The 23,751-nt window shown below is 41.8% G+C and overlaps 1 protein-coding gene across 1 annotated transcript in view; it reads right to left on the bottom strand.

Annotated features, from left to right (window-relative positions):
• Nucleotides 1-23,751, bottom strand: part of LOC121875071 (single-minded homolog 2-like) — a 74,321-nt gene that overhangs the window by 7,267 nt on the left and 43,303 nt on the right. Inside the window, exons 4-7 of the mRNA XM_042379418.1 lie at nucleotides 14,976-15,061; nucleotides 12,346-12,435; nucleotides 4,948-5,065; nucleotides 4,213-4,298 (exon numbers count right to left, since the gene is read on the bottom strand). Of these exons, the coding sequence (XP_042235352.1) occupies nucleotides 4,213-4,298; nucleotides 4,948-5,065; nucleotides 12,346-12,435; nucleotides 14,976-15,061 (380 nt within the window). The remainder of the gene's footprint in view (nucleotides 1-4,212; nucleotides 4,299-4,947; nucleotides 5,066-12,345; nucleotides 12,436-14,975; nucleotides 15,062-23,751) is intronic.

Here is a 23,751-nt window from a genome sequence, read left to right as displayed (position 1 = left end):
GAGAGAGAGAGAGAGAGATACATACCTCCCGTGTCAGCCACAGAATAGATACATAGACAAGACAAGACAAGACAGACAGACACACCAGAAAGACCGACAGACAGAGAGGGAGACATACACAGAGAGGGAGGGATAATAAACAAATGAACGTGAGGGGAACAAAGAAACTCTGTCATTGTTACAACAATGACAGTCCGGCGAGGTGGTCACCGACCCCTTGTTATACATACACATGTACGTATACACCTATACTTACATCAGTACATATACCTGTGCTTACACAAGTACACACATGGATGTATGTATACCAGTACTTACATGAGTATAAACACACATGTAAACAGTATACTTAAGAATGTACACACAGTATATATATTTTGGTGCACATCCAAGGATATACATTAATGTTAGTTCATATGAAGCTGTACGTGTATGTACGGCTATCAGTATTCACACACACACACACACACACGGTCAATAGTAACAGTTCTTATATAATTTATATATATATATATATATATATATATATATATATATATATATATATATATATATATATAAATTTCAAGTTTATATAAGTACCCATCTTGTGGACAACTATAGGACAAACACCTAACCTAACCTAACCTAACCAAACCTAACCTAAGATGCAGTTTGTTTACGTAACGATAATAAACCACATTATAAACGACCCACCAATTCTATCAGTAGTTTGTTTATCCCAATCAGCTGTGAGTTGCAGTCAGCTGTGTGTACCAGTCAGGTGTGTAAGATCTATTTAAACAAGGCATGTAAGATTTTAAATACCGAGGACGATGGCTTAACCCTTGAGTACGGTTTTAAACCCTTGAGTACGATGTTTTAATTCACAGTACTCACTGGGGTTAATAATTCGTTGTACTCAAGGACTTAAGACACCGTACTCAAGGATGAATGGCATGACGTTATCAATACACGCTTGGTAATAAAATGTATAATAGCATCTCACAAGACTAAACAAAAAGCTAATTATTCATTATTTATCCTTTGCAAGAGACGAACGAGAGTGAAAAATGAATAAGAAAACAAAAACAATATTGACAATGTGATAAGAAGTCAACGGTTTGGAGTATTTTAAACCTGAACTCAAAACTGCTGATGTCACCGAATTATGTAACAATAAACCGTAATGCTGATTTACAAAAAGGAATATAAAATTAATGAATAAACACACACGCACAAAAACAGAAAATAAATAAACACTAATCTTGTGGGAGGGCAAGAAAGTCAAAGATGTGACATATAGTGCAAGTCATGGTCGAAGATGTCCCTCGCGCCATCAAAGGAGAAAAAAATTATCAAAGAACAGCAACAGAGGCAGGGCAAGAAGGCTTATCACACCACTAAACTACTTCCTCCTCCTCCTACCGGAAGTCATGACACACACACACACACACACGCACACACACACACACACACGCAACTCAAATTTCGTCTCCGGAATCTCTTGGAAGGATTAGAGTCGATTTTCTCTCTCTCTTTCTTTTCTTTTCTCATTTTCTTTTTTAAAACATTCCAGGTTGAGTGAGGCAGTCGAGGTCTGGGACGTGCTTGATGGTCGAACACCGCAGATTACGGCCGCCTCCACCCTGCCTCCGATACCTTCCTCCATACTATGACTTCGGCTTTAAATAATCAAGTTTGTCTCTTTTATTTTGTTTTTCTTTTAACTAATTAAGAATGAAATGGCGTCTTTATTACACAAGTTGACCAAAGTTTTTTATTAGTAAGGTATCAATAATAATAGTGATAATAATGATGATTATAATAATGATGATAATAATAATAATAATAATAATAATAATAATAATAATAATAGTAATAAAAAGGCGTCTTTTAAAATCATAAAATTCAACCCTTTTTCCCTTAAAACTAGTGATATAATTAATTACTAGACTAATTAACCGGTTTAACAGGTGTGAATATCGACCAATTAATTAAACCTAAAATTTTGGACTCATCTGCACTAAACTTAAAATCCAAACAAATTAACTATAATACCTAAAATAATTTCAAACCAAATTATCCCCCCCCCCCCAAAAAAAAGTTACTCTAAATTATTTTGGGGTAACGAACAGGTAAAATATCTATGAATTCGTTATACTTAAAATTAGTGGCCAGGTAAGGTAGTGGCCAGGTATAGAAAAATAGGTAAGGTAAGGTAAGGTAGTACAGGTAAAGTAGGTAAGTTAGTGGCCAGAGTAAGGTGGTGTAGTACAGGCAAGGTAGTGGCCAGGTATAGTGGCTAAGGTAAGGAAAAATAAGTAGTGAAAATAGGTAAGGTAGTGGCCAGGTAAGTTAGTGGCCAGGTAAGGTAGTGGCCAGGTAAGGTAGTGGCCAGGTAAGGTAGTGGCCTGGTAAGTTAGTGGCCAGGATAAGTTAGAATAGTTTAAGTAAAGTTTGCTAACTTAAGGTTAAATTGGCTTGTTTAGGCTGAGGATAAAGTTAGGTTAACATTTAGGTTAGGTTAGATTTGGTGAGGTTAACGTCTATATTACGTTAGGATAATGTTAACATGTTTAGGATAATGCTAACATTCTGCCCTACAACCCAGCTCCCAGTGTGGCCATGACTCAGCAAGATCACTCACCCAGCATCCTACAAAGTCTTGCCAATCATCTAGCGGCCCTAAGGTAGAGTCTCAGCGTATGATTGACGCCATTTTGCCTCTTATCCTTTACGCCCGCGATTAAGCGAGTCATTTAAAACCAGTTTCCACATCTGCGGGGAAATGTTAGCCCAGTCCGACCATCTGAGGATCCAGGGCCAGATTCCTTATGCAAATTTTTGTAAAGTCATTATTCAAGGGCTATCGAGTCTGTGGTTGTTCCTTTTATCAAGTTCTATATTATTTTCTCCTTTGCTTTTATATTATCTAGATATATTAAAATAAATATTCGTGTTTAAGCAATATATTAATACGAATTATGTGTGAAAATGTCTCGTTTATGAGGGCACTAAAGGCTAAAGAACAAAATGGCGTCTTGGGTGAAGGTGAGGGGGGGAGGAGACGCCATCTTGGATGAGCGGGTTTGTTTATCTCTTGTGAACCGCCCGGGGTGAATGTTACACTGTTGCTAACTCCCGCCCGCCGCGCTACCCACCCTCACTATCACTTACAACAATAAATACAACATCATTATGAATGTTTACATAAGCAAGTATGCTCTTCTTAATAACTGATGATAATTGTGACTAAATATGCAAAGGTTACACATGAAATTAGTTATCTGGTGAGAGGTGATCTACGTGAATCTTTTCTCCCGTATCGGTAACACTGTGGTGAAGGTGACGTCATGTCTGTATGTGTTGGCGCGGGGCTATTTCAAATTTACCTGGATATAATATTAACACAATGTATTCCCCGCAGTTAAAGCTTTTATAAACACACAATCAACGAAATACTACGAGTAAAATGCCGGAATAACAACAACAAAATATAATTAGCGAGATATAACTTGTCTTTACTGTTCCCGTCACTTCCCGCCAAAAACTCACACTGCCTCACCAACCACTTAGACACATCTTGAAGATATTTTTATACAACTTTACCAGGATCTTGACATTTTTACAAGTTCCTAAGATGGACAGAGACTTACTCACTCAGTCAACAAAGGATAATATACCCCCGCTACCGCTATAGTATACAAAATGACTCGTACAATAAGAGTTACAATCCGGTTATGTTTCAAAACATTTAAAATTTAACCCGAAAACCTTTATAAAAATACTAATTCACAGTTTTTAATATAAAGTTAAGGCACAAGACGTTATTTTTTATTAGATAAATATTTATTCAACTAATGTATTGTAAATGTTTATGATGATTTTATGTAACCAGTTTTTAAGACGCTGAGAGAGTTTATCAGCCTATACTGTCTGTCTGTCTCACACATAAACACAAAAGTTGGTCTTGTATACAGAGGAAGAGGAGGGAGAGGAAGAGGGGGAGGAGGAGAGGAAGAGGAGGGGGGAAGAGGAGGGGGGAGAGGAGGGGGAAGAGGAGAGGGGGAAGAGGAGAGGGGGAGGAAGAGGAGAGGGGGGAGGAAGAGGAGGGGGGAGGAAGAGGGGAGGAAGAACAAGACGAGGAGGCAGAAGAAAAAAGGAGGAAGAAGAGAAGAAAGAGGAATAAGAAAAAGAAGAGAAGGAAGAGGAACAACTGCACACACCCACCTTATACCCGCCAGTGGTCAGCCCGGCGTTCCTCTTGGCCAAAACACATTTCATCCGTATAAAGAAAGTCCGTTCAATCTCTTCGTCTGCAGAGAAACAACACACAATATATGGCGACCCTTTACTTAATGTAGGTGATAACAACGATGATGATGATGATGATGATAATAACACGATACCTTAATGTAATATTGATAATAATAATAATAATAATAATAATAATAATAATAATAAATACTTTCAATTAATATAGATAAGAAAATGAACAATAATAAAAATATACACAAGATAAACAATAACTATTTTCTATCAAACAATAGTATTTTTCATTTTTATATTAAACTTAATTGTTATTTTAATATTATAACCTAAAAAATTATATATAAATAAATATATATATATATATATATATATATATATATATATATATATATATATATATATATATATATATATATACCGTTTATATGCAACATAACTTGACTGGGGTGGGGGTGGGGAGATAGTGGAGGAGAAGGATACTGGAGAGAGAGGTGGGGAGATAATGGGGGGGAGAGGTTCTAGGGGAGGAGATACTGGGGGAGGGGGGTACTGAAGGGGAAGATACTGAAGGGGGAGACACTGAAGGGGGAGACACTGAAAGGGGAGATACTGGGGGAGGAAGGAGATATTGTAGGGGGAGATACTGAAGGAAGGAGGAGAGGTACTGAGGGAATGAGGAGGTGCAGTACTTACCCTGCCTCACGTACGGGGAGTGGGGGACGGGCTGGGGCGTGAGGTTGAGCACTGCCGTCATTTCCTCGTGGTCAGCCGGGTGAATATACTCGTAGATACTGTTGCCCGTCAGCTCCACCTGTTAACGGTACAACAGTTTACGACACTTCAACAGGACACCTTGGCCATAAACATCAATAACTGTTAAGGAAAAATTATCTCACGGGGTTAAATTAATTCATACTACTACTGTTACTACTATACTACTACTGTTACTACTATACTACTACTGTTACTACTATACTACTACTGTTACTACTATACTACTACTCCTACTACTACACTACTACTACATAAACGTGTCCTCCAGCCTCCCCTAATAGCCACACCTTCGCCACCATTTTATTTCCTTAATATTAAATATCCTAATACATAAGTAGCTATCCTATATGTGTTGGGTTAGTTGAGCCGCAGATCTATGCGGCATTCAGTGACTGTAGCCTCATAGTCAATATCTGCAACTGTTGTCGGCATTGGGGTCGATGCTCTCGTTCCCCTGAGGTAGAGCAAAGCCGACCGAAGGAGAGAGAAGGACAGTCGACATCTCATCCAGGCTGTAACATAACTTCTGGGCTGCTGCTTCTGTTCGGATATCACCTCCGCGAGTCTGGCGTAGAAGCTTCTTCAACTTGGTCCCATCCCACCAGAGGTTGTGAACACCATGAAGCTGCCTTGATCAACTATATTTATACTACTACTACTACTACTACTACTACTAATTCATACTATTACTACTAATAATGATAATAACAACAATAAGATCACCTGAAGATTAGCCCCCAATTATTTCACCCGATGACTTAAAAACAACAGGGGGGGGGGATCGGGTCGAATTAGGTTAGGTAAACAAACAAAATAACAGGTAAACAGAACTAATTTATCATAACACGGAAATAAGGACTAAAAAAAATAATAAATCCAATAAATTAATCTTTTTTTGATACTATAAACAAACAGGAGACAGGATATAAATCTGAACCTTTGAAAGACAGACAGACAGACAGAGAGACAGAGAGACAGAGAGACGCACTTAGTTAAACAGACAGACTTATAACTGCACTGATATATACAGACAAACTTGTTATTTACAGACACAGACACACAGATGCACTTATATAGTTACAGACAGACGCAGACAAACTTCTAATTATAGACAGACACACAGACACTAATGATTAGTTAGACAGACAGACAGACTTATGATTACAGAAAGATACAGACACAAAAGACAGACACGCTTTTGATGACAGAGACAGACAGACAGATGTACTCAAGCATATACCACACACACACACAGCCTTCCGGCTGCCATGCTCTTTCAATAAACCGTTAATTATTATTATTATTATTATTACACACACACACTTGGTATATGTTCACTACACATCATCAGTACCAGAAGCAAATGTTCTAACTTCATTATATTGATTTTTCTTCATCACCATCATTTCTGAAGTTCACCTCAGAAGCTGCCGGAGTAGACACGGAAGACTGGCGGCTGTCCACCCTGCGGTACACCATGGACCGGGAGAAGCTACATGACCATCTGCCTCAACCACCCCGACGAAGGAAACTCTCATATGGTCTCCGTGTACAGGGCCCTGGACGGCAGGTACCTGTACTATGACTCGGCCAAGACTGCTGTCGACGAGTCCTTTCTGAAGTATATGGACCTTATCAAGATCCCCCGTCAGGACCTGACAATCGTTGACGCCCCCAATCAGAGGTATAACACCTGTGCGTACCACTCTTATGTGTTCCTAGACTTCGTGACGTCTCGGTATTACCACACCTCGTATTACCTGGCCCAACTGTACAAGATGGCCGCCATCTCCTGCCACACAGCCGTACTTTCCGTCTTTAAAATGTTGACAGAATTTCCCAACAAAATTAATATTTTCACTTGGAGAGTCCCGAGGCGGAGTCCATTGGCCCCACTGAGAGTCCCGAGGCGGAGTCCGTCGTCCCCCACTGAGAGTACCGAGGCGGAGTCCGTCGTCCCCCACCGAGCGTCGCGAGGCTGAGTCCGTCGTCGCCCACCGAGCGTCGCGAGGCTGAATCCGAAGAAAAACCCACAAACACGTTTTTTCTTATTTTTAACATGGGTCAACCAGCACATTAACGTTTCAGTTAAGGTCTTGAGCGTGCGTGGTGTAACTTCGTATCGAGCTAAAGGACCTGCCGTCACCCGCACCATCACACAGTAGTCCACCAAAACAACACCATCAAGTTCTACCCCTTCATACACCACTCCAGTACCCATAACAAAGACCAACCTCTCCTTCGCCATCCTCTAAACCAGCAAAATGAAACGAAGGAAGGAAGGAAGGAAGGAAGGAAGGAAGGAAGGAAGGAAGGAAGGAAGGAACAACCAACCCTCACCGTTTACTAAACAGCAAAACAGGAGAGAGAGAGAGAGAGAGAGAGAGAGAGAGAGAGAGAGAGAGAGAGAGAGAGAGAGAGAGAGAGAGAGAGAGAGAACAAAACAACTTGGACAGCATCAGTGACAACAGAGAGTATAGCAGTTGCCATCACCGTCACAACACTACAGCAGCCACAGGGAGAGAAGGCGTATCGACCCACCAGCCGCTGACGTGCCCTATCTAGGGATCACGCCTCCCCGACCAACACAGGAGAGGAGGAAGAAGACGACTCGATCATACCTCTCTCCCTCCTCTTCCTCCTTTCTCCCATGTTGGTGTACAGGATTCTTGGGGTGTAAGAAGTCTTCCTCCTGTCTTGTTTTGTGTGTGTCTGTCTGTCTGTGTCTGTCTGTCCTCAAAGTCGAAAAGGTTTTACAGATTAAAACCCAACTATATAGGCAGGTTTAGCCAACAGATGATAAAAGTCCATTGATAAACTTTTGATACAACTCATGGTAAAATATTCCAGGTATTGCCATGGTAATTTTTCGCACAATGAAAACACACAGAACTTTACAGACCAAAACATTGACGTAAAGACGGACAAACGGAATAAAGTATACCTCCTGTTGGCTACTTTATGCTCCGGGGGTAAGAACTGACCTAAGCCAAATACGGGTACAAACTATAGGGGCGATTCCAGGCACCAATTTTAGGGAGGAGGGGGAGAGGGGAGATGAGGAGGAGGAGGGAGAAGAGGGGAAGGGGAGAAGAGGGGAAGGGGGAGAAGAGGGGAAGGGGGAGAAGAGGGGAAGGGGGAGAAGAGGGGAAGGAGGGGGCAAACCTGACGTAGCAACAGCACATACACCAAGTTTTGTGAGTGTAAGGAAGAGGAGGGGAAGGGGGAGAGGGGAGGGGATCGAGGGGGGCTGGAGACAATATCTTTGGGAGGGGGTTCTGGGGTCAGTAGTTGCCCCCAGCGTGAAAGAGATTTTCAGAGCATTTTGGGACAGGTTAGGTTAGGTTAGACTGTGAGTGTGTGAGGTAATGGTTTATACAGGTTAATAACACAGGTAATTAATTTAGCAACGAGTTTAACATTTCATTATAATTTGTAAGATGATAAATAACCAGAAAATTATGTTAATACTTCAATGTTTATTCCAACCGTAAACAGAACATCAAATAATCACTGCAACATTATACCTAACACAAGTAATTAAGTAACAACGGCGTAATGTCGTTATTTTACTTAACTGGTCTCTATATATACAACCATGCTATATCTTAAGGCATTTCACAACAAAATCTCAACTGAACAAACAAACATCACTGGTAATGGCTTAAAGACGTAATAAAAATAAATATTATGAGCCTTAAACTAAAGACTAAAATAAAAATACCAGTTAAATATTTCCCCCCAGAAGAACGCGACCATAAAAAATTTGCCGCGTCCCTTCACCGCCCTGTTATCCCGGGAATCCAAATCTCGCGCCAAATTACTCTCGTCTGTTTCCCGCCAAATCCTCAAACATCACAATATTATCTTCGGCCTGACGTTTGTTCTTCAAATGCCGCCGCCGCCACCACCGACAGCTACACATTTCTGTTTGTGTTATTGGTATTATACATATATATATATTTATGAAGACTAATGAGGGGATATTACTACGGTTGAATTTGAATTTTGATGGTATAATATTTCTACTACTATTCTTTCTCTCTACAACCTCTGCCTGGCGAACACACTGGCGTAAGTCTTCGGACCTCGCTTCTCCCGGGTGTGAGATGAACAGAGAAGCGAGAAAAAATACAGAAGAGTGAAAAATAACAATAAAAATGATACGAAAGACAATACAAAATAATCCCCATCAAACCACAAAAATAAAGGATAGAAGAATAACAACAATAAATAAAGAATAACAAAAAGAAAAAAAATACAAATTAAAAAATGTAAAACAATATAGAACAGGCAGAGGTGACCCCATAGTGCCGGCCAGCTTCCAACACCAAGGACAAGTATGTATGTATGTATGTATGTAATGTATGTATGTATGTATGAATGGTGTACATGCGTGTGTTAGTGACAATAAAACAACCATTACTTCTCACTCCCCGATTACGCCTCTCAAAAACAACAAAAAAACTAAGAAATGAATGAATTGACTTGACACTACCAGCCAGCCTCGTGCGGACCCGAGATCCCGGGGATTAGCGTACGATCACGACCCTCCCAGTACCATCACGACCCTCCCGGTACCATCACGACCCTCCCGGTACCATCACGACCCTCCCAGTACCACCACGACCCTCCTAGTACCATCACGACCCTCCTGGTACCATCACGACCCTCCAGCATAGCCCAGCCCGCCTCCCATTGGCTGTTCACCTACCACTCCTGTGACGTTGATTGGCTAGCTCAGTTTGTGTGTGTGTTTGACCGTTCCGTTTTCTATGTATTTTTTCGATTTGTTTTTTTACTGAACTAAAACCTTGCATATTTGAGTTGTCGTATGTAACATTAATTCCTACTATATTTTTGGTGTGTGTGTGTGTGTGTGTGTGTGTGTGTGTGTGTGTGTGTGTGTGTGTGCCAAACCCGCAACTTTAATAATACTGGACACAAATACATACCGTACATACACACAAAGTATAACACATATATATACCCACACGTATAGATACATACATATTGCTATTAACTAGTATCATTATTGCTATTTTAATATCACCATTATTTCTATTATTGGAATTATTATTATATTCTTATGAGCATTATTACAATTAATTTTACCATTATTATTTATTATTATTTTACAGTAAACGTATTTATCATTAAAGTTGTGATATAAAAATATAAATTGAAAGAAATAAGTCAAATAAATCAGAAAAGGCACTATTTTATAAATTAGATTTTAAAGAAGTAAAAATTAAAACAAATTTCTTCGTACTAAAATACCTGAAAATATTATGATTAACAGAAATATAGTTGCCAACTGGAGGAAAGTGATGGACGAAAATGAAGAAGAAAAAGAGGAAATAGAAATAAGAAAAGAAGACATGGTTTTACATTTCTTTGAGGCCGCCGCCATACTGACGTGAAAAAATACGAAAATGTCTCCAAATTACCGTTTTTTTTTCTCGACTCATTTAAAAAAAAACTCGTAAATGAATAAAGAAATGTGAAAAATGATGGAGAAGAATAAGGATAAGTAAATGTACAGAATATAATGAGAAAGAGGGAAGACTTATTGGCAGCGGTCATTATTTATGTGCGGCAGATGCTCAGTTGACTCCGGAGTGTGCGTAACCCCGCCCCTCTCACAACATGCCAGAAGCCACAAGAATTCTAACCTCGCTGGGGGGAAAAAGGGAGCGATACTTTTATTATACGCCGTGTCGAGGGAGAGCTATCCTTCAACATTTTCTTTTAATACAATACAGCTTTTATATATATACTATACTGATACAGGGAATTGGTAAAAGATATATAAAATAAATAAAGAGACAATTTCGCCATTACGGTAACATACCCTAAGTAATTCCTCTAAACATAACTAACAAATATAACAATGCTTTAAGATGGTGTATAGCCTTTATGCACTAGTCAAATATCTATCTTTTGAATTATTTACACGTGTAGGTAGAGATAAAGGAAGTGCGTGTTGGGTGATGTAGTGTATGCTCGTTAAGATGTTGACATGCACCCGAGTGTATAAACATCAACGACTTGGGAATGACTGGAGACTGACATGCATACATAAGAATCCATGTTAAGTCAACGTCATTCACTTCGTACGGGATTCTTTAGGGGGAAAAAATATTTACTCTTGAATGCATACATCAACAGTGAACGATTACAACGCTAAATAAATAAATTAAGAGAATATATATAAACACACCCTAACGTCACCTCACCCGACATCAAATTTACAACTACCGTTCCCTGACTCACGCGGTAAACAAACAAACACTCGGGAAAGAGTCAATAGAGGGGTAATAGGTTGCCGGAAGCACCGCTGATACACTAACCAATTACTGCGAGGAATAAATTTGTCTAGATTGTAAAAATGTTGGGCCGGTTGGCTCGTTGGCGCGGGAACGGCAGCTGAGGCACGTCGAACTGCAACCAAACTCCACCCTCCCTCCCAGCCCTCCACCCCTCCTCTCTAGCCCTCCACCCCTCCCCTCTAACCCTCCCCCCTCCCTTCCAGCCTCCTCCTCCCTAGCCCTCCACCTCCTCCAGCCCTCTCTAGCCTCCACCCCTCCCCTCTAGCCCTCCACCCTTCCCTCCCAGCCCTCCACACCTCACTCTCTCCAACTGCACCTTCCCTTCGACCCTCCATCACCCCTCCATGGCCCACCAAATTGACTGCTCCCACTGCTTCACTCTTAACAACACAAACTGCCGCTCCAGCCCTCAAACTGTGTCACATTATTGACCTCCTGTAGTTCATAATAATATAGCAATGGTCTGTTATATATTCAAATACATTATATAGATCAATTTAATATATGAACTTATAATTTAAAAAAAAGAATCATATATATTGTTCTTTATATTAAACTTTATATGATAAGAGTTCAGGAATCATCTTAGTCGCTGTTTTTTTTCTTTCTAGGGATGATTTGGTTAGGTTAGGTTTGGTTTGGTTAGGTTAGGTTAGGTTAGGTTAGGTTTGGTTAGGTTAGGTTAGGTTTGGTTAGGTTTCCATGTGTGTCGTCAGTAACTCAATGTCGCACGAGAAACACTCCTTATCATGTTATCTGTTAACCTAACCTAATGTAACCCAACCCAACTTAACCTAACCTAACCTAACCTAACCTAACCAAACTTAACCTAACCCAACCCCTCAAAATAACATCATATGATAATGAACCACCAGGTGTAATAAGGGGGGGGAGGAGGTAATCATCAGGTGAACCAATTACATCATGTTATTCATGCCAGCTACCTTAATTAACCTGATAATTACAAAGGTGTTACAAGACTCACCTGGGAGAGACCAAGGTGTACTGAAGCGGTCTCTGATATGTACATTATTTTACCGTCGGGCGCCACCACAAAGATGAACCCGTCCAGCGTCTGTAAGGTAAGTAAGTAAACATAGTAATTAAGGTAATACATACATACATACATACATACATACATACACGTGGGTAAGTGAATATAGTAATTAATTAAGATAATACATACACATATACATGCACACAGGTAAGCACATAGGAATTCAAGGTAATACACACATACATCCATTCATACATACATACACGTGGGTAAGTGAATATAGTAATTAATTAAGATAATACATACATACACACACAAAGGTAAGTAAACATAGAAATTAAGGTAATACATACATACATACATACAGACAGACATACATACATACATACACGTGGGCAAGTAAACATAATAATTAAGGTAATACATACATACATACAGACACACACACACACACAGGTATATTTGCCTGTGTGTGGGTCAAGTCACATATGATAACAAACACAGAAGGTACAACACATGTGGTCCACCAACTCTCTCTCTCTCTCCTCTTCCCTCACTTCCTTCATTTGCTTTTACTCTTCCTCTTCTTTCTCCTGTCACTACCCCTTCCCCTCGCTATACCTCCTCCCCTCACTCTCCTCCTTCCCTTCCCTTCCCCTCTCCCTCCTCCTCCTCTTCCCCTTGTTTCTTGTGATCAGCTAATTAGACAAAATAGTCTAAGTTGGCCCACTTAAGCACGCACGAGAGAGAGAGAGAGAGAGAGAGAGAGAGAGAGAGAGAGGAGAGAGAGAGAGAGAGAGAGAGAGAGAGAGAGAGAGAGGAGAGAGAGAGAGAGGAGAGAGAGAGAGAGAGAGAGAGAGAGAGAGAGACTTGCATTCCTTTTTCTGGTGGTACTGTCAGATCACAAGCTTGGGCAACATCGAACACAGGGAGGAGGAGAAGGAAGGAGAGGAAGAGGGAAAAGAAGAGGAGGAGGAATAGGAGGAAAAGGGAGGAAGAAGAGGAGCAGGAAGAAGAAGGGGAAGAGGAGGACGAGGAGGAAGAAGGGGAAGAGGAGGACGAGGAGGAAGAAGGGGAAGAGGACGAGGAGGAAGAAGAGGCAAATTCTGAAAAATATGCCTTGTTGATGATGGCTTGAGTACGATTACTTAATACTTTGAGTACAATGAATTAACCCCTCGAGTATGACTTAACCCCTAGAGTATGACCTCACCCCTAGAGTACATTAACTTAAACCCAAGAGTACAATGACTTAACACCTGAGTACTATAATTTCACCTTCAGGTTCTCCGCCGCGTCAGTATAGGCTCAGTAGGCCAGAGTGAGGTGGAAGGACTGCATTATTATTGAAACTCCTCTGAAAGTCTTATGGTAAATCTAATCAGTACGTGAAAGGGAGGGATTTTAGGGTGATTTTTTTCTAATGCATGCTGAGGTCGTGATTTTAGTCTCTCACCCCTTCTACCCCACGTAAATCTGAAGGACGCAATATTAACGACAATAAATTAATAAATTAATAAAATAAAAAATAAAATAAATAATAATAAAGAAAGCACTGTTGTTTATATATGTCATGTGTGTAATTGTGTGTGTATGTATGTATGTGTGTGTGTGTGTGTGTGTGTGTGTGTACTGTGTGTGTGTACTGTGTATTGTGCAGTGTGTGTGTGTGTACTGTGTGTGTGTGTGTGTACTGTGTGGCTGTGTGTACGTGTGTGTGTACCGCCTCTTACTGCCACCTCGTATCCTAGTTAATACCATCATGGGCGTGCACTGAGGCGTGGGCGTTGAGTGGGCGTGTGGTCGAGAGGGCGTGGCGGGTGGCGCGTCACTCAGGCACGCCCGCCACCCACTCCATATTGTCGCACTTGTTGGTGGTCAGCCTAGCGTGGGCGTGGTGATGGGCGTAGGGGATGGTTGGTGATGGGCGGGGGGAAGAGCGGTGATGGGCGGGTGGTGAAGGGTGGGAGGAAGCGAGATGATGGGTGGTAGGGTGGGGGGTGGTGACGATGGGTGAGGAGTGTGGTGATGGGCGGTGATGGGCAGGAATGGGTAATCAGACATCCACTAAAAAATAAACTTATCCACTGAAGTAATTAAGACGAAAACAAAGAAACAAACAAACAAACAAAACTCAACTACTAATTAACTACTAAATTATAAACCAGATTTACTTAAACAAATGTCTACCTTACTTAAAATTGTATCACTTAAGAAATAAAATAAACACAAAAATCCAAAATAAAAATCCTTACGAAATAAAATGAAATAACATAAATATTTAAATAAAGTAAATTTATATTATTTAATCCTGAAAAAAGTATTATTTATTACTTAAAAAACAATATTTTTTTTTTCCGAGAGGTGGAAGAAAAAGAGGGTGAGAGGAGGAGGAGGGGAGAGGATGGGGAGGGGAGGGGAGGGGAGGAGGAGGAGGAGGAGGAGGGAGGGGGAGGGGAGGAGGGGAGGTGAGAGGAGGAGAGGAAAAAGAAGAGGAGGGAAGAGGAGAAAATTAAGAGGTAGAGGAAGAGGAAAAAGGGGCGAAAGTAGAGGAAAACAATGAAGAAGGAGGAGGAGGAATACTGTAGGAAGCAACACCCAGCACCACCAGTACCTACCTGCAGAAGGTGTGAGCCCAGTTCCTTGATGGCAGCCTCCCGAGGGTTGGTCTGGGGGGGCGCCGCTCCCCACGCGTCTCCCAGACCTGTGGAGAGAGAGAGAGAGACACAGATCATAAAGAGTCTTAGTGCAATAACGACGCCATGTTGGTTTACCTCCCCCCCTATACATACTGGTTCCCCCATGTGTTACGAGGATGACCGGTCCAAGGGCCACCTGGCGTGCATTTGTTTAAGGTGTAGAAGCTGTCGCCAACACAACCACCACACCCTGAGTTAACGAGCTGAGTGACCCAGTGTCAAGGAATAGTCCGAGAAGACCGGACAACTCGCCAACTGCACTGGCTAACCATTACCTCGGAACACGATATATACGCAAATCGATTAACATCCAGGTCCCCAATTACTGCTGGGTAGACAGAGGCAAATGGCGTAAAGAAACTTGTCATACATACATACATACATACATACATACATACATACATACATACATACTTATATACATGCACGCATACTTACATACACACACACACAAATGCATACATACATAAACGCGCAAATAATTGACAGGTGTTTTAACTCGATCTTTAATTACAAGATGATAATAATTATTAGTGTTCACAAAGGTAATATTTCCTCAATAAACAACAACAACAAAGACAGTGGCCACATCATAACCCGTAACAAAACAACGTGAATGTTTACAAAAAAATTGAAAAAAAAGACAAACACATTAAAACTTTATCAAAACAAAGAAAACGTCTTCAAAACAGGATAGAAACAAACAAACAAACACACATTACCACCAAAACAAAACAATAATAACATCCGCATTATGACTCTTCACCAAAACAACGAAAACACTAAAAAACAAGAACAAAGACATTATAAATTCACCAAAACAAAGACAGCCTTGACAAACACAGCCAATATATCCCTGAGAGTAAAGACATATTACGGAGTCTCGTGGTAGGGGGAGGAGGGGGAAGGAAGGGAGAGAGTAATGAAGGGGAAAGGAGAGAAGGGAAGAAAGGGAGAAGGGGAAAGGGAGAGAATAGAGGGAAGAGTGGAAGGGAGGGGTAGGAAAGGAAAAGAGGGGAAACAGAGGGAAAGGAAGAGATGAAAAGGAAGGAAAAGGCGAAGGAAGAGAGGAGGAGGAATAAAGATGGGATGGGAAAAAGGGGGGTAGAGAGAGAGAGGGACGCAAGGGGAAATAGAAAAATAGAAGGGGGATGAGGGAGAAGGGAGGGGGGAGGGTATGGGATGAGGTAATCTGGCCAGGGAGGACTGGAACCATTACCTACGGTGTTGATACAGGGTGAATCACGGCTTGTTTGTACAGTTTTAACTCATCGGAGAACACTACAACAATAATCCCGCCATGACACTCTGCTACGAAGGGTGAGGGAGGGTGAGGGGGGAGGGGAGAGAGGGTGGGGGTGAGGAGAGAGGGTGAGGGGGTGGAGGGGGATGGAGAGGGTGAAGGGGGTGAGGGGGGATGAGGAGGGTGAGGGGGTGAGGGGGATGAGAGGGTGAGAGAGGGTGAGGGGGGAGGGGTGAGGGGGGGAGGGGTGAGGGGGAGAGGGTGAGGGGGTGAGGGGATGAGAGGGTGAAGGGGTGAGGGGGATGAGTGGGTGAGGGGAGGGGGGGGATGAGGTGAGAGGGGTGAGGGGGAGAGGGGTGAGGGGGGGAGAGGGGAGGGGGGAAAGGGTGAGAGGGTGAGAGGGTGAGAGGGTGAGAGGGGGAGAGGTGGAGGGGTGGGTGAGAGGGAGGGGTGGGTGGAAGGGGAGGGAAGTTAGGAAGGAAGGAGGTAAAGAGAGGGTGGAGAATGAAGGAAAGGAGGGATGGAGATAAATGCAGGAAAGGGAGGGAAGGAGGAGGGAAAAGAGGAATAGGAAGGACGGAAGGAAGAATGAAGGGAAGAAGGATGAAGCAAATGCAGGAAGGGAAGGAAGGATGGGTAGAAAAGGAAAGGAGGGAGGAGGGAGGAAGGAAGGGAAGGGAAAGGAGGGAGGAAAGGAAGGAAGGGAAAGGAAGGAGGGAGGAAAGGAAGGGAAGGGAAAGGGAGGGAGGAAAGGAAGGGAAGGAAAGGAAGGAGGGAGGGAAGGAAGGGAAGGAAAGGGAGGGTCCTGGGAACACCCGATGTTTCAATCAACCGCTGTGTGTTGTTTGACGCTACTGTGCAACCACCATCTAAACAACCACCATCTAAACAACCACCATCTAAACAACCACTATCTAAACAACCACTATCTAAACAACCACCATCTAAACAACCACCATCTAAACAACCACTATCTAAACAACCACCATCTAAACAACCACTATCTAAACAACCACCATCTAAACAACCACCATCTAAACAACCACCATCTAAACAACCACTATCTAAACAACCACCATCTAAACAACCACCATCTAAACAACCACCATCTAAACAACCACCATCTAAACAACCACCATCTAAACAACCACCATCTAAACAACCACTATCTAAACAACCACCATCTAAACAACCACTATCTAAACAACCACTATCTAAACAACCACCATCTAAAATAACCACCATCTAAACAACCACCATCTAAACCACAATTTAACAACCACCATCTAAAAAACCACAATTTAACAACCACCATCTAAACAACCACTATCTAAACAACCACTATCTAAACAACCACCATCTAAACAACCACCATCTAAACAACCACTATCTAAACAACCACCATCTAAACAACCACTATCTAAACAACCACCATCTAAACCACAATTTAACAACCACCATCTAAACAACCATATAAATAACCACAATTCATCAATCATTATTTAACAACCACCATCTAAACAACCACTATTTAACAACCACCATCTAAACAACCACAATTTAACATCAACCATATAAATAACCACAATTCATCAATCATTATTTAACAACCACTATTTAACCACCATCAACCTGTTATAGCAACCACCACCTGAACAACAACTACATCATAACCATTCCCAATAACACCAACCACTACCATCACAAACAACAACCACTATTACCATCATAAAAAACCTCTCCCACCACAACTACCACCCCACCAACCACAACTACCACCATCCAGCAGTATGAGTAGCCCAGGCCAGGCAGACAGTAACACCGGCCTGTGCATTGGCCGGTTAATTTCTTGCAGTGTGTTTGTTCAGTGATGACCCACACCTAATACTGAGTCATTGGGGAGGGGAGGGAGGGAAGAGGGGAGGGATAGTGTGGGAAGAGAGGAAGGAAGGAAGGAAGGAAGGAAGGAAGGCAAGTGAGAGGAAGAAGGAAAAGAAGAAGAGGAGGAGAAAGAGAGAGAGAGAAGGAATAGGTGGTGGAGAGGAGAGATTATGTGAAAGGGAGAGAGAGGGAGAATATGAGAGAGGGGAGGTGAGAGGGAGAGAATATGTGAGAGGGAAAGGATATATGAGAAGGGGTGGGAAATGGGAGAGCGCTCGTGAAAGGGAGAGAGGATATGGGTGGTGATGGTAATGGAGAGGGAAAAGTATATGGGAGAAAAGGAAGGAAGGAAGGAAGGAAGGAAGAAGGAAGGAAGGAGGGAAGGAAGGAAGGAAGGAGGAAGGAAGGAAGGAAGGAGGGAAGGAAGGGAAGGAAGGAAGGAAGGAAGGAAGGAAGGAAGGAAAGGAAGAAAGAAAGGAAGGAAGAAGGAGGGAAGGAAGAGGCTGAAGGAAGGAAGGAAGGAAGGAAGGAAGGAAGGAAGGAAGGAAGGAAGGAAGGAAGGAAGGAAGGAAGGAAGGAGGGAAGGAAGGAAGAAAGGAAGGGCTGAAGGAAGGAAGGAAAGGGTACGTGAGAAGGAGGGGAGAGGGGTGGAGGTGTACACGAGTTAATAATAATAAAATAACAAATACAACAAAAATAACAACAATAACAACTACACCCACAAGCCCAGAGAGCGTAGTTCACACTCCCCTCAAGTCGTGACGTCAAATCCTACCGTGGGATGGGGTGGTTGTGGTGAGGGGAAGGAGGGGGGTGGGTGAGGGGAAGGAGGGGAGAGGGAGGAAGTGAGGGGAGACAACTTACTAACGAGGCCATTTTGTCTTAACAACCGCGACACCTTCTGGGAGGGGAGGGGAGGGGAGGGGAAAGGGAGAAGGAAGAGGAAGAGAGGGATAGAAAGTGAAGAGAGAAGAGTTAATCTCTTTCTCTCTCTTTTCCTCTATTTCTTTTAGTCTTTATTTCTTTTTCTCTCTTTTCTCTATCATCTTGTCTATCTCTTTCTCTCTTTCTGTTTCTCATTCTTTCTTCTTTCTCTTTTTTCTTAGTCTCTCTCTCTCTCTCTCTCTCTCTCTCTCTCTCTCTCTCTCGTGAACGATTATGAATTACGTCACAACACGAAAGTCATTCAATTAAACTACAATAAAATCCAGACTATATAAATGTTTAAATACACACACACACACACACACACACACTCCACATATCAAGAAGCGCTCAACACACTGACCCTTTCGACTCTCACTGACCATCACCACGACCTCATCTGCAAATTTGGTAAGAAGCTTCTACACCATCCCCGACACCGGCCCCTACTACCACCTGAGATCCCCTGTCCGAGAATTGCTGTTCGACACCACAACCGCATCCAGCCCATACGTGCACGAACTGATCGCTATAAGAACAGCCCAGTCCCAACCATTGTAAAAATTATCAATAACATGTAATAAATCAGTGTATTCACTCCCAGTAAACACTGCTCCCTACACTGTCACTATGTTGAAATGAACTGTATTTTGAGCTGATCCCCATCTAAGTTACTATATGTCTTATTTGTGTCACTTATGTCACTTGTATATTATTTGTAATTCGTAACCCATTCCCCAAATATGTAACTGTATATTTTCAGCCTTCTGGCTGCCAAGCTCTTTCAATAAACCGTTAATTATTATTATTATTTATTATTACACACACACACACACACAAACGTTCCTTAAGTAAATGACGCCGGATATTGTCCAAAAGTGTCCAGAGAATGTTGTCCATAAGTGTACTCACAACCACACCACAACCTTCCTCACAACACAACACCCTCACCACCACACTCATCACAAGACGAAAATCAACAAATTAAAACCATGCACCACCACAACAACCACTACCACAACATCGACCCTCTCCCCCCCCCACCACCGCTATAAACGACCGGATGCACTCACAATAAGTGCCTGAATCGATTTACATGACCACACACTGGAATCCGACCCCCCGTTAATGTAATTGAATAAACCCCCCATAAAGTGTGGCCCCGCGGGAATAAGGGATCGGAAGAACGTGGTGGTGATAATCTATAGTGATGTCTTGAAAGGGGGCGATGCTATTTTATTTTTTGTCGCCTTTGTTTTTGCCGTTTATACTTTTGTTGTGGAATTTATTGTGAATTTTATTAGTTATTTTGGGGGGAATTATTATTTTTTTTTACGGGTTCTGTTAAATTTATTCCCACGGTGTAGTTTATTTGTTTATTGTTTTGTTTGCATCGTTTACAGTTGTTTGTTATTTATTTATATTTTACTGTAGCTTTTGTTTGTTTTTGTATTTATTAAAGATCTATCTATCTATCAATCAATCCGTCTAACTATCTATCCACCCACCCACCCATCCATCCATCCATCCATCCATCCATCCACCCATCCATCCACCCACCCACCCATCCATCCACCCATCCATCCATCCATCCACATCCATCCATCCATCATCCATCCATCCATCCACCCACACATCCCACCCATCCACCCACCCATCCATCCATCCACCACCCATCCATCCACCCATCCATCCACCCATCCATCCACCCACCCATCCACCCATCCATCCATCCATCCAGCCTTCAAATGACAATAAGTATCGGCTTCTCTTTAACATCTGCCAGTAATATAATTAGTGACAACAGCCTCTCATCGTGTCCATTTCAAGCCGGGACGGACGGACGGACGGACGAACGCACGGACGGACGGACGGACGGACGGACAAATGGACGGACGGAGACAGGGGTGGTTTAAAGTGTCTTCTGTCTGTCTGTCTGTTTCTCCCTGACCGCTTCCTCGCCACTGTCAACCCTGTTTAACTTATTTTCTCGAGCTCCTTCCAACCCACCAGACCCACTCCCCTCCCTCAGCCCACCCTAACTCACTTCCTACCCTCCCTCCCTCCCATACCCTCCACCCCCTGACACCATCAACCCACCCTACCCTAACACCTCCCTCACACTTCCATCAACCCACTTTAACCCACCATCCCTCCCACCCCTACCTTCCGTCCACCCTCCAACACCCCCATCAACCCACCCTAACCCATTTCCATCCCCACCCTCCCACCCATTCCACAGGATTAACACCTCTGGCCACTTTGTCACATTCACTCACGGTGTTGTCGCCTCCCGAGTCCCACGTCTTTATGGACAACTTCAGGTTCCTCTCTCATCTTACTTCCTCCTGTATGTGTGTGTGTGAGGGAGGGAGGGGAGGGAGGTGTTTGTGTTGTGGTTGTGTTAGTATGATGTGTGTATGTGTTTTATAAGTGGAAATTCCCTTAAAACAAACAAACACACACACACACACACACCTTACCATCAAAGAATTTCTCAAACATTACATAACATCGCTCAAAAGTACATAACATAAATTAGCATCACTTACTAAACTTCACTTAACCACTTACATTCACTTAACTTCATATTCCACAACTTAACATCCTCTAACATTACTTACAATCATTTAAGAATACTTTATCATCCGAGATGTTTTGAATACGATAAGTGTGGAGGGGAGGTGAGGTAAGGAGGGCAGGTGAGGTAAGGAGGGCAGGTGAGGTAAGGAGGGGTAGGGGCAGGGTGATCAGGGCTCCCCAGGGCAATGATTTAGTGTGGGCGGAAGATGTGAAACAATCCACTTCCTTCTGCCCATATGCTGCCTCACACCCCCGTCTCCTATTTCACACACACACACACACACACACAGACACAGACACACACACACACACTTATCACCATTATAGTTTTCATTATTACAGGTAAATTAGTCATCATGATCACGTATATCACAACTTTTATATTAACATGATAGAAGCTTAACTAATACTAGAGGACAGACAGCAAATATCCGTTGTTTATTGATGCCGTAATCCCTGAAACATAAATACACACAACGCCAATTTTAGATAATCCTTTCCTTCATAAACAATAAAAGTAAAACAAAAACATTCACAAATAATAATAATCCGTAGAAATATTTATACGTACACAGATAAATTCTTCACAATAGGCCAGTAAGTGTTGTAGACCATTGTGTACAGAGGGCGGCCACACACCCTCCCTCCCTCCCTGGGCCCCCAAGTCACTGTGAAATTCTCCGACCTTGCAGGAAATGGCGCGTAAAATCTACCACCCTCCCTCTCCAATTTATTTCTGTAATTTTACACCCAGATTATTTAACACTACCTAGTCCCGTTTATCTTTTATCTACCGTTTAACTTTTTGTATACCGTTTTTGGCTTTAATTGGGTGATAACGGTATTACTTTCTTCATGAGCCGTAAATATTCCGTTGGTTAGGTAACATCACTCACGGCAGCCAATCGTGGACGTGTGGTGTGGATGGATTCGTTACTTAAGCGACCAATAATAGTAATTTTTGTTTTTACTCGACTTAATCAATTATATACGGCCAAAGTATTTTATAATTTACTAGGAGTGATAAAAGAGTGAATGCATGAATCAAGTACACTTACGAATCACTTACACATTGCATATATGAATCAAATACACTAACGAACCCTAATAATCTGCATATATTAATCAAACACACCTGTGAATCATTATACACTGCATATACGTGAGTAATTCGTAAAGTATAATTTATTCAACGGTCACCTAAGGACGTACTCTTATCCACCGGGAGTCTTGATACAGCCTCTCAGGGGTTAGCCAATCAATGCAGGTCGCTTATTATTACCATCTGATTCTCCTTTAAGAGGGGTTGTGAATAGCACTCGAACCCTTTTAACAGCATTCGAACCTTTTTAACAGTATTTGAACTTTTATAACAGCATTCGAACCTTTATAACAGCATTACTTATAGAAGCAATAAACGAAAAGGAACTCGATTAATAATAATAACAACAGAATATTGACCCTCCCAAGACAAAATAATGACGTAATAATGAACAATAAAACTGAGAGACTACAAATACCTTGATATAACGATGCATGGAACAGGAGCACTAGAAAAGAAAGATTTGGCCGAAATATATAGAAAATCAAGCTAGACTAATGAGACATATTATGGAAAGATATAGACTCATTCCGAATCACCTGAAGATTAACCACCCTGATTGTTCTTTTTTGTAGTGGGGTTAGGTTAGGTTAAGTTAGGATAAGTTTAATTCAGGTTAGATTTCGGTTGGGTTAAGTTACAGTAAGATAGGATAGGTTAGGTTTTGTTGGTTAGGCGTTAGGTGAAATAAGCTGGGGTGGCGATTCTTCAGGTGATCCCAAAGTCCATGTATAGGGCGTGTTTAGATCACTATTACTCTGTTGGTATAATAATAATAATAATAATAATAATAATAATAATAATAATAATAATAATACGAAGATAAATTAGACAATAAAAATACCTTATGTCATTATTGTCATTATTTGAAGTTTAAACAAAAAAATAAGATAAAAGGAAAATAAATAAATAAATAAAAATTAAGTTTGTTTTAAATTCATCACGAAAAATAAATTTGGCGG

Source organism: Homarus americanus, unplaced genomic scaffold (genome assembly GCF_018991925.1).
Source record: "Homarus americanus isolate GMGI-L3 unplaced genomic scaffold, GMGI_Hamer_2.0 scaffold36970, whole genome shotgun sequence".
NCBI lineage: Eukaryota > Metazoa > Arthropoda > Malacostraca > Decapoda > Nephropidae > Homarus > Homarus americanus.
The sequence above is the reverse complement of the archived record's forward strand: the minus strand, read 5'-3'. Positions and strand labels throughout refer to the sequence as shown.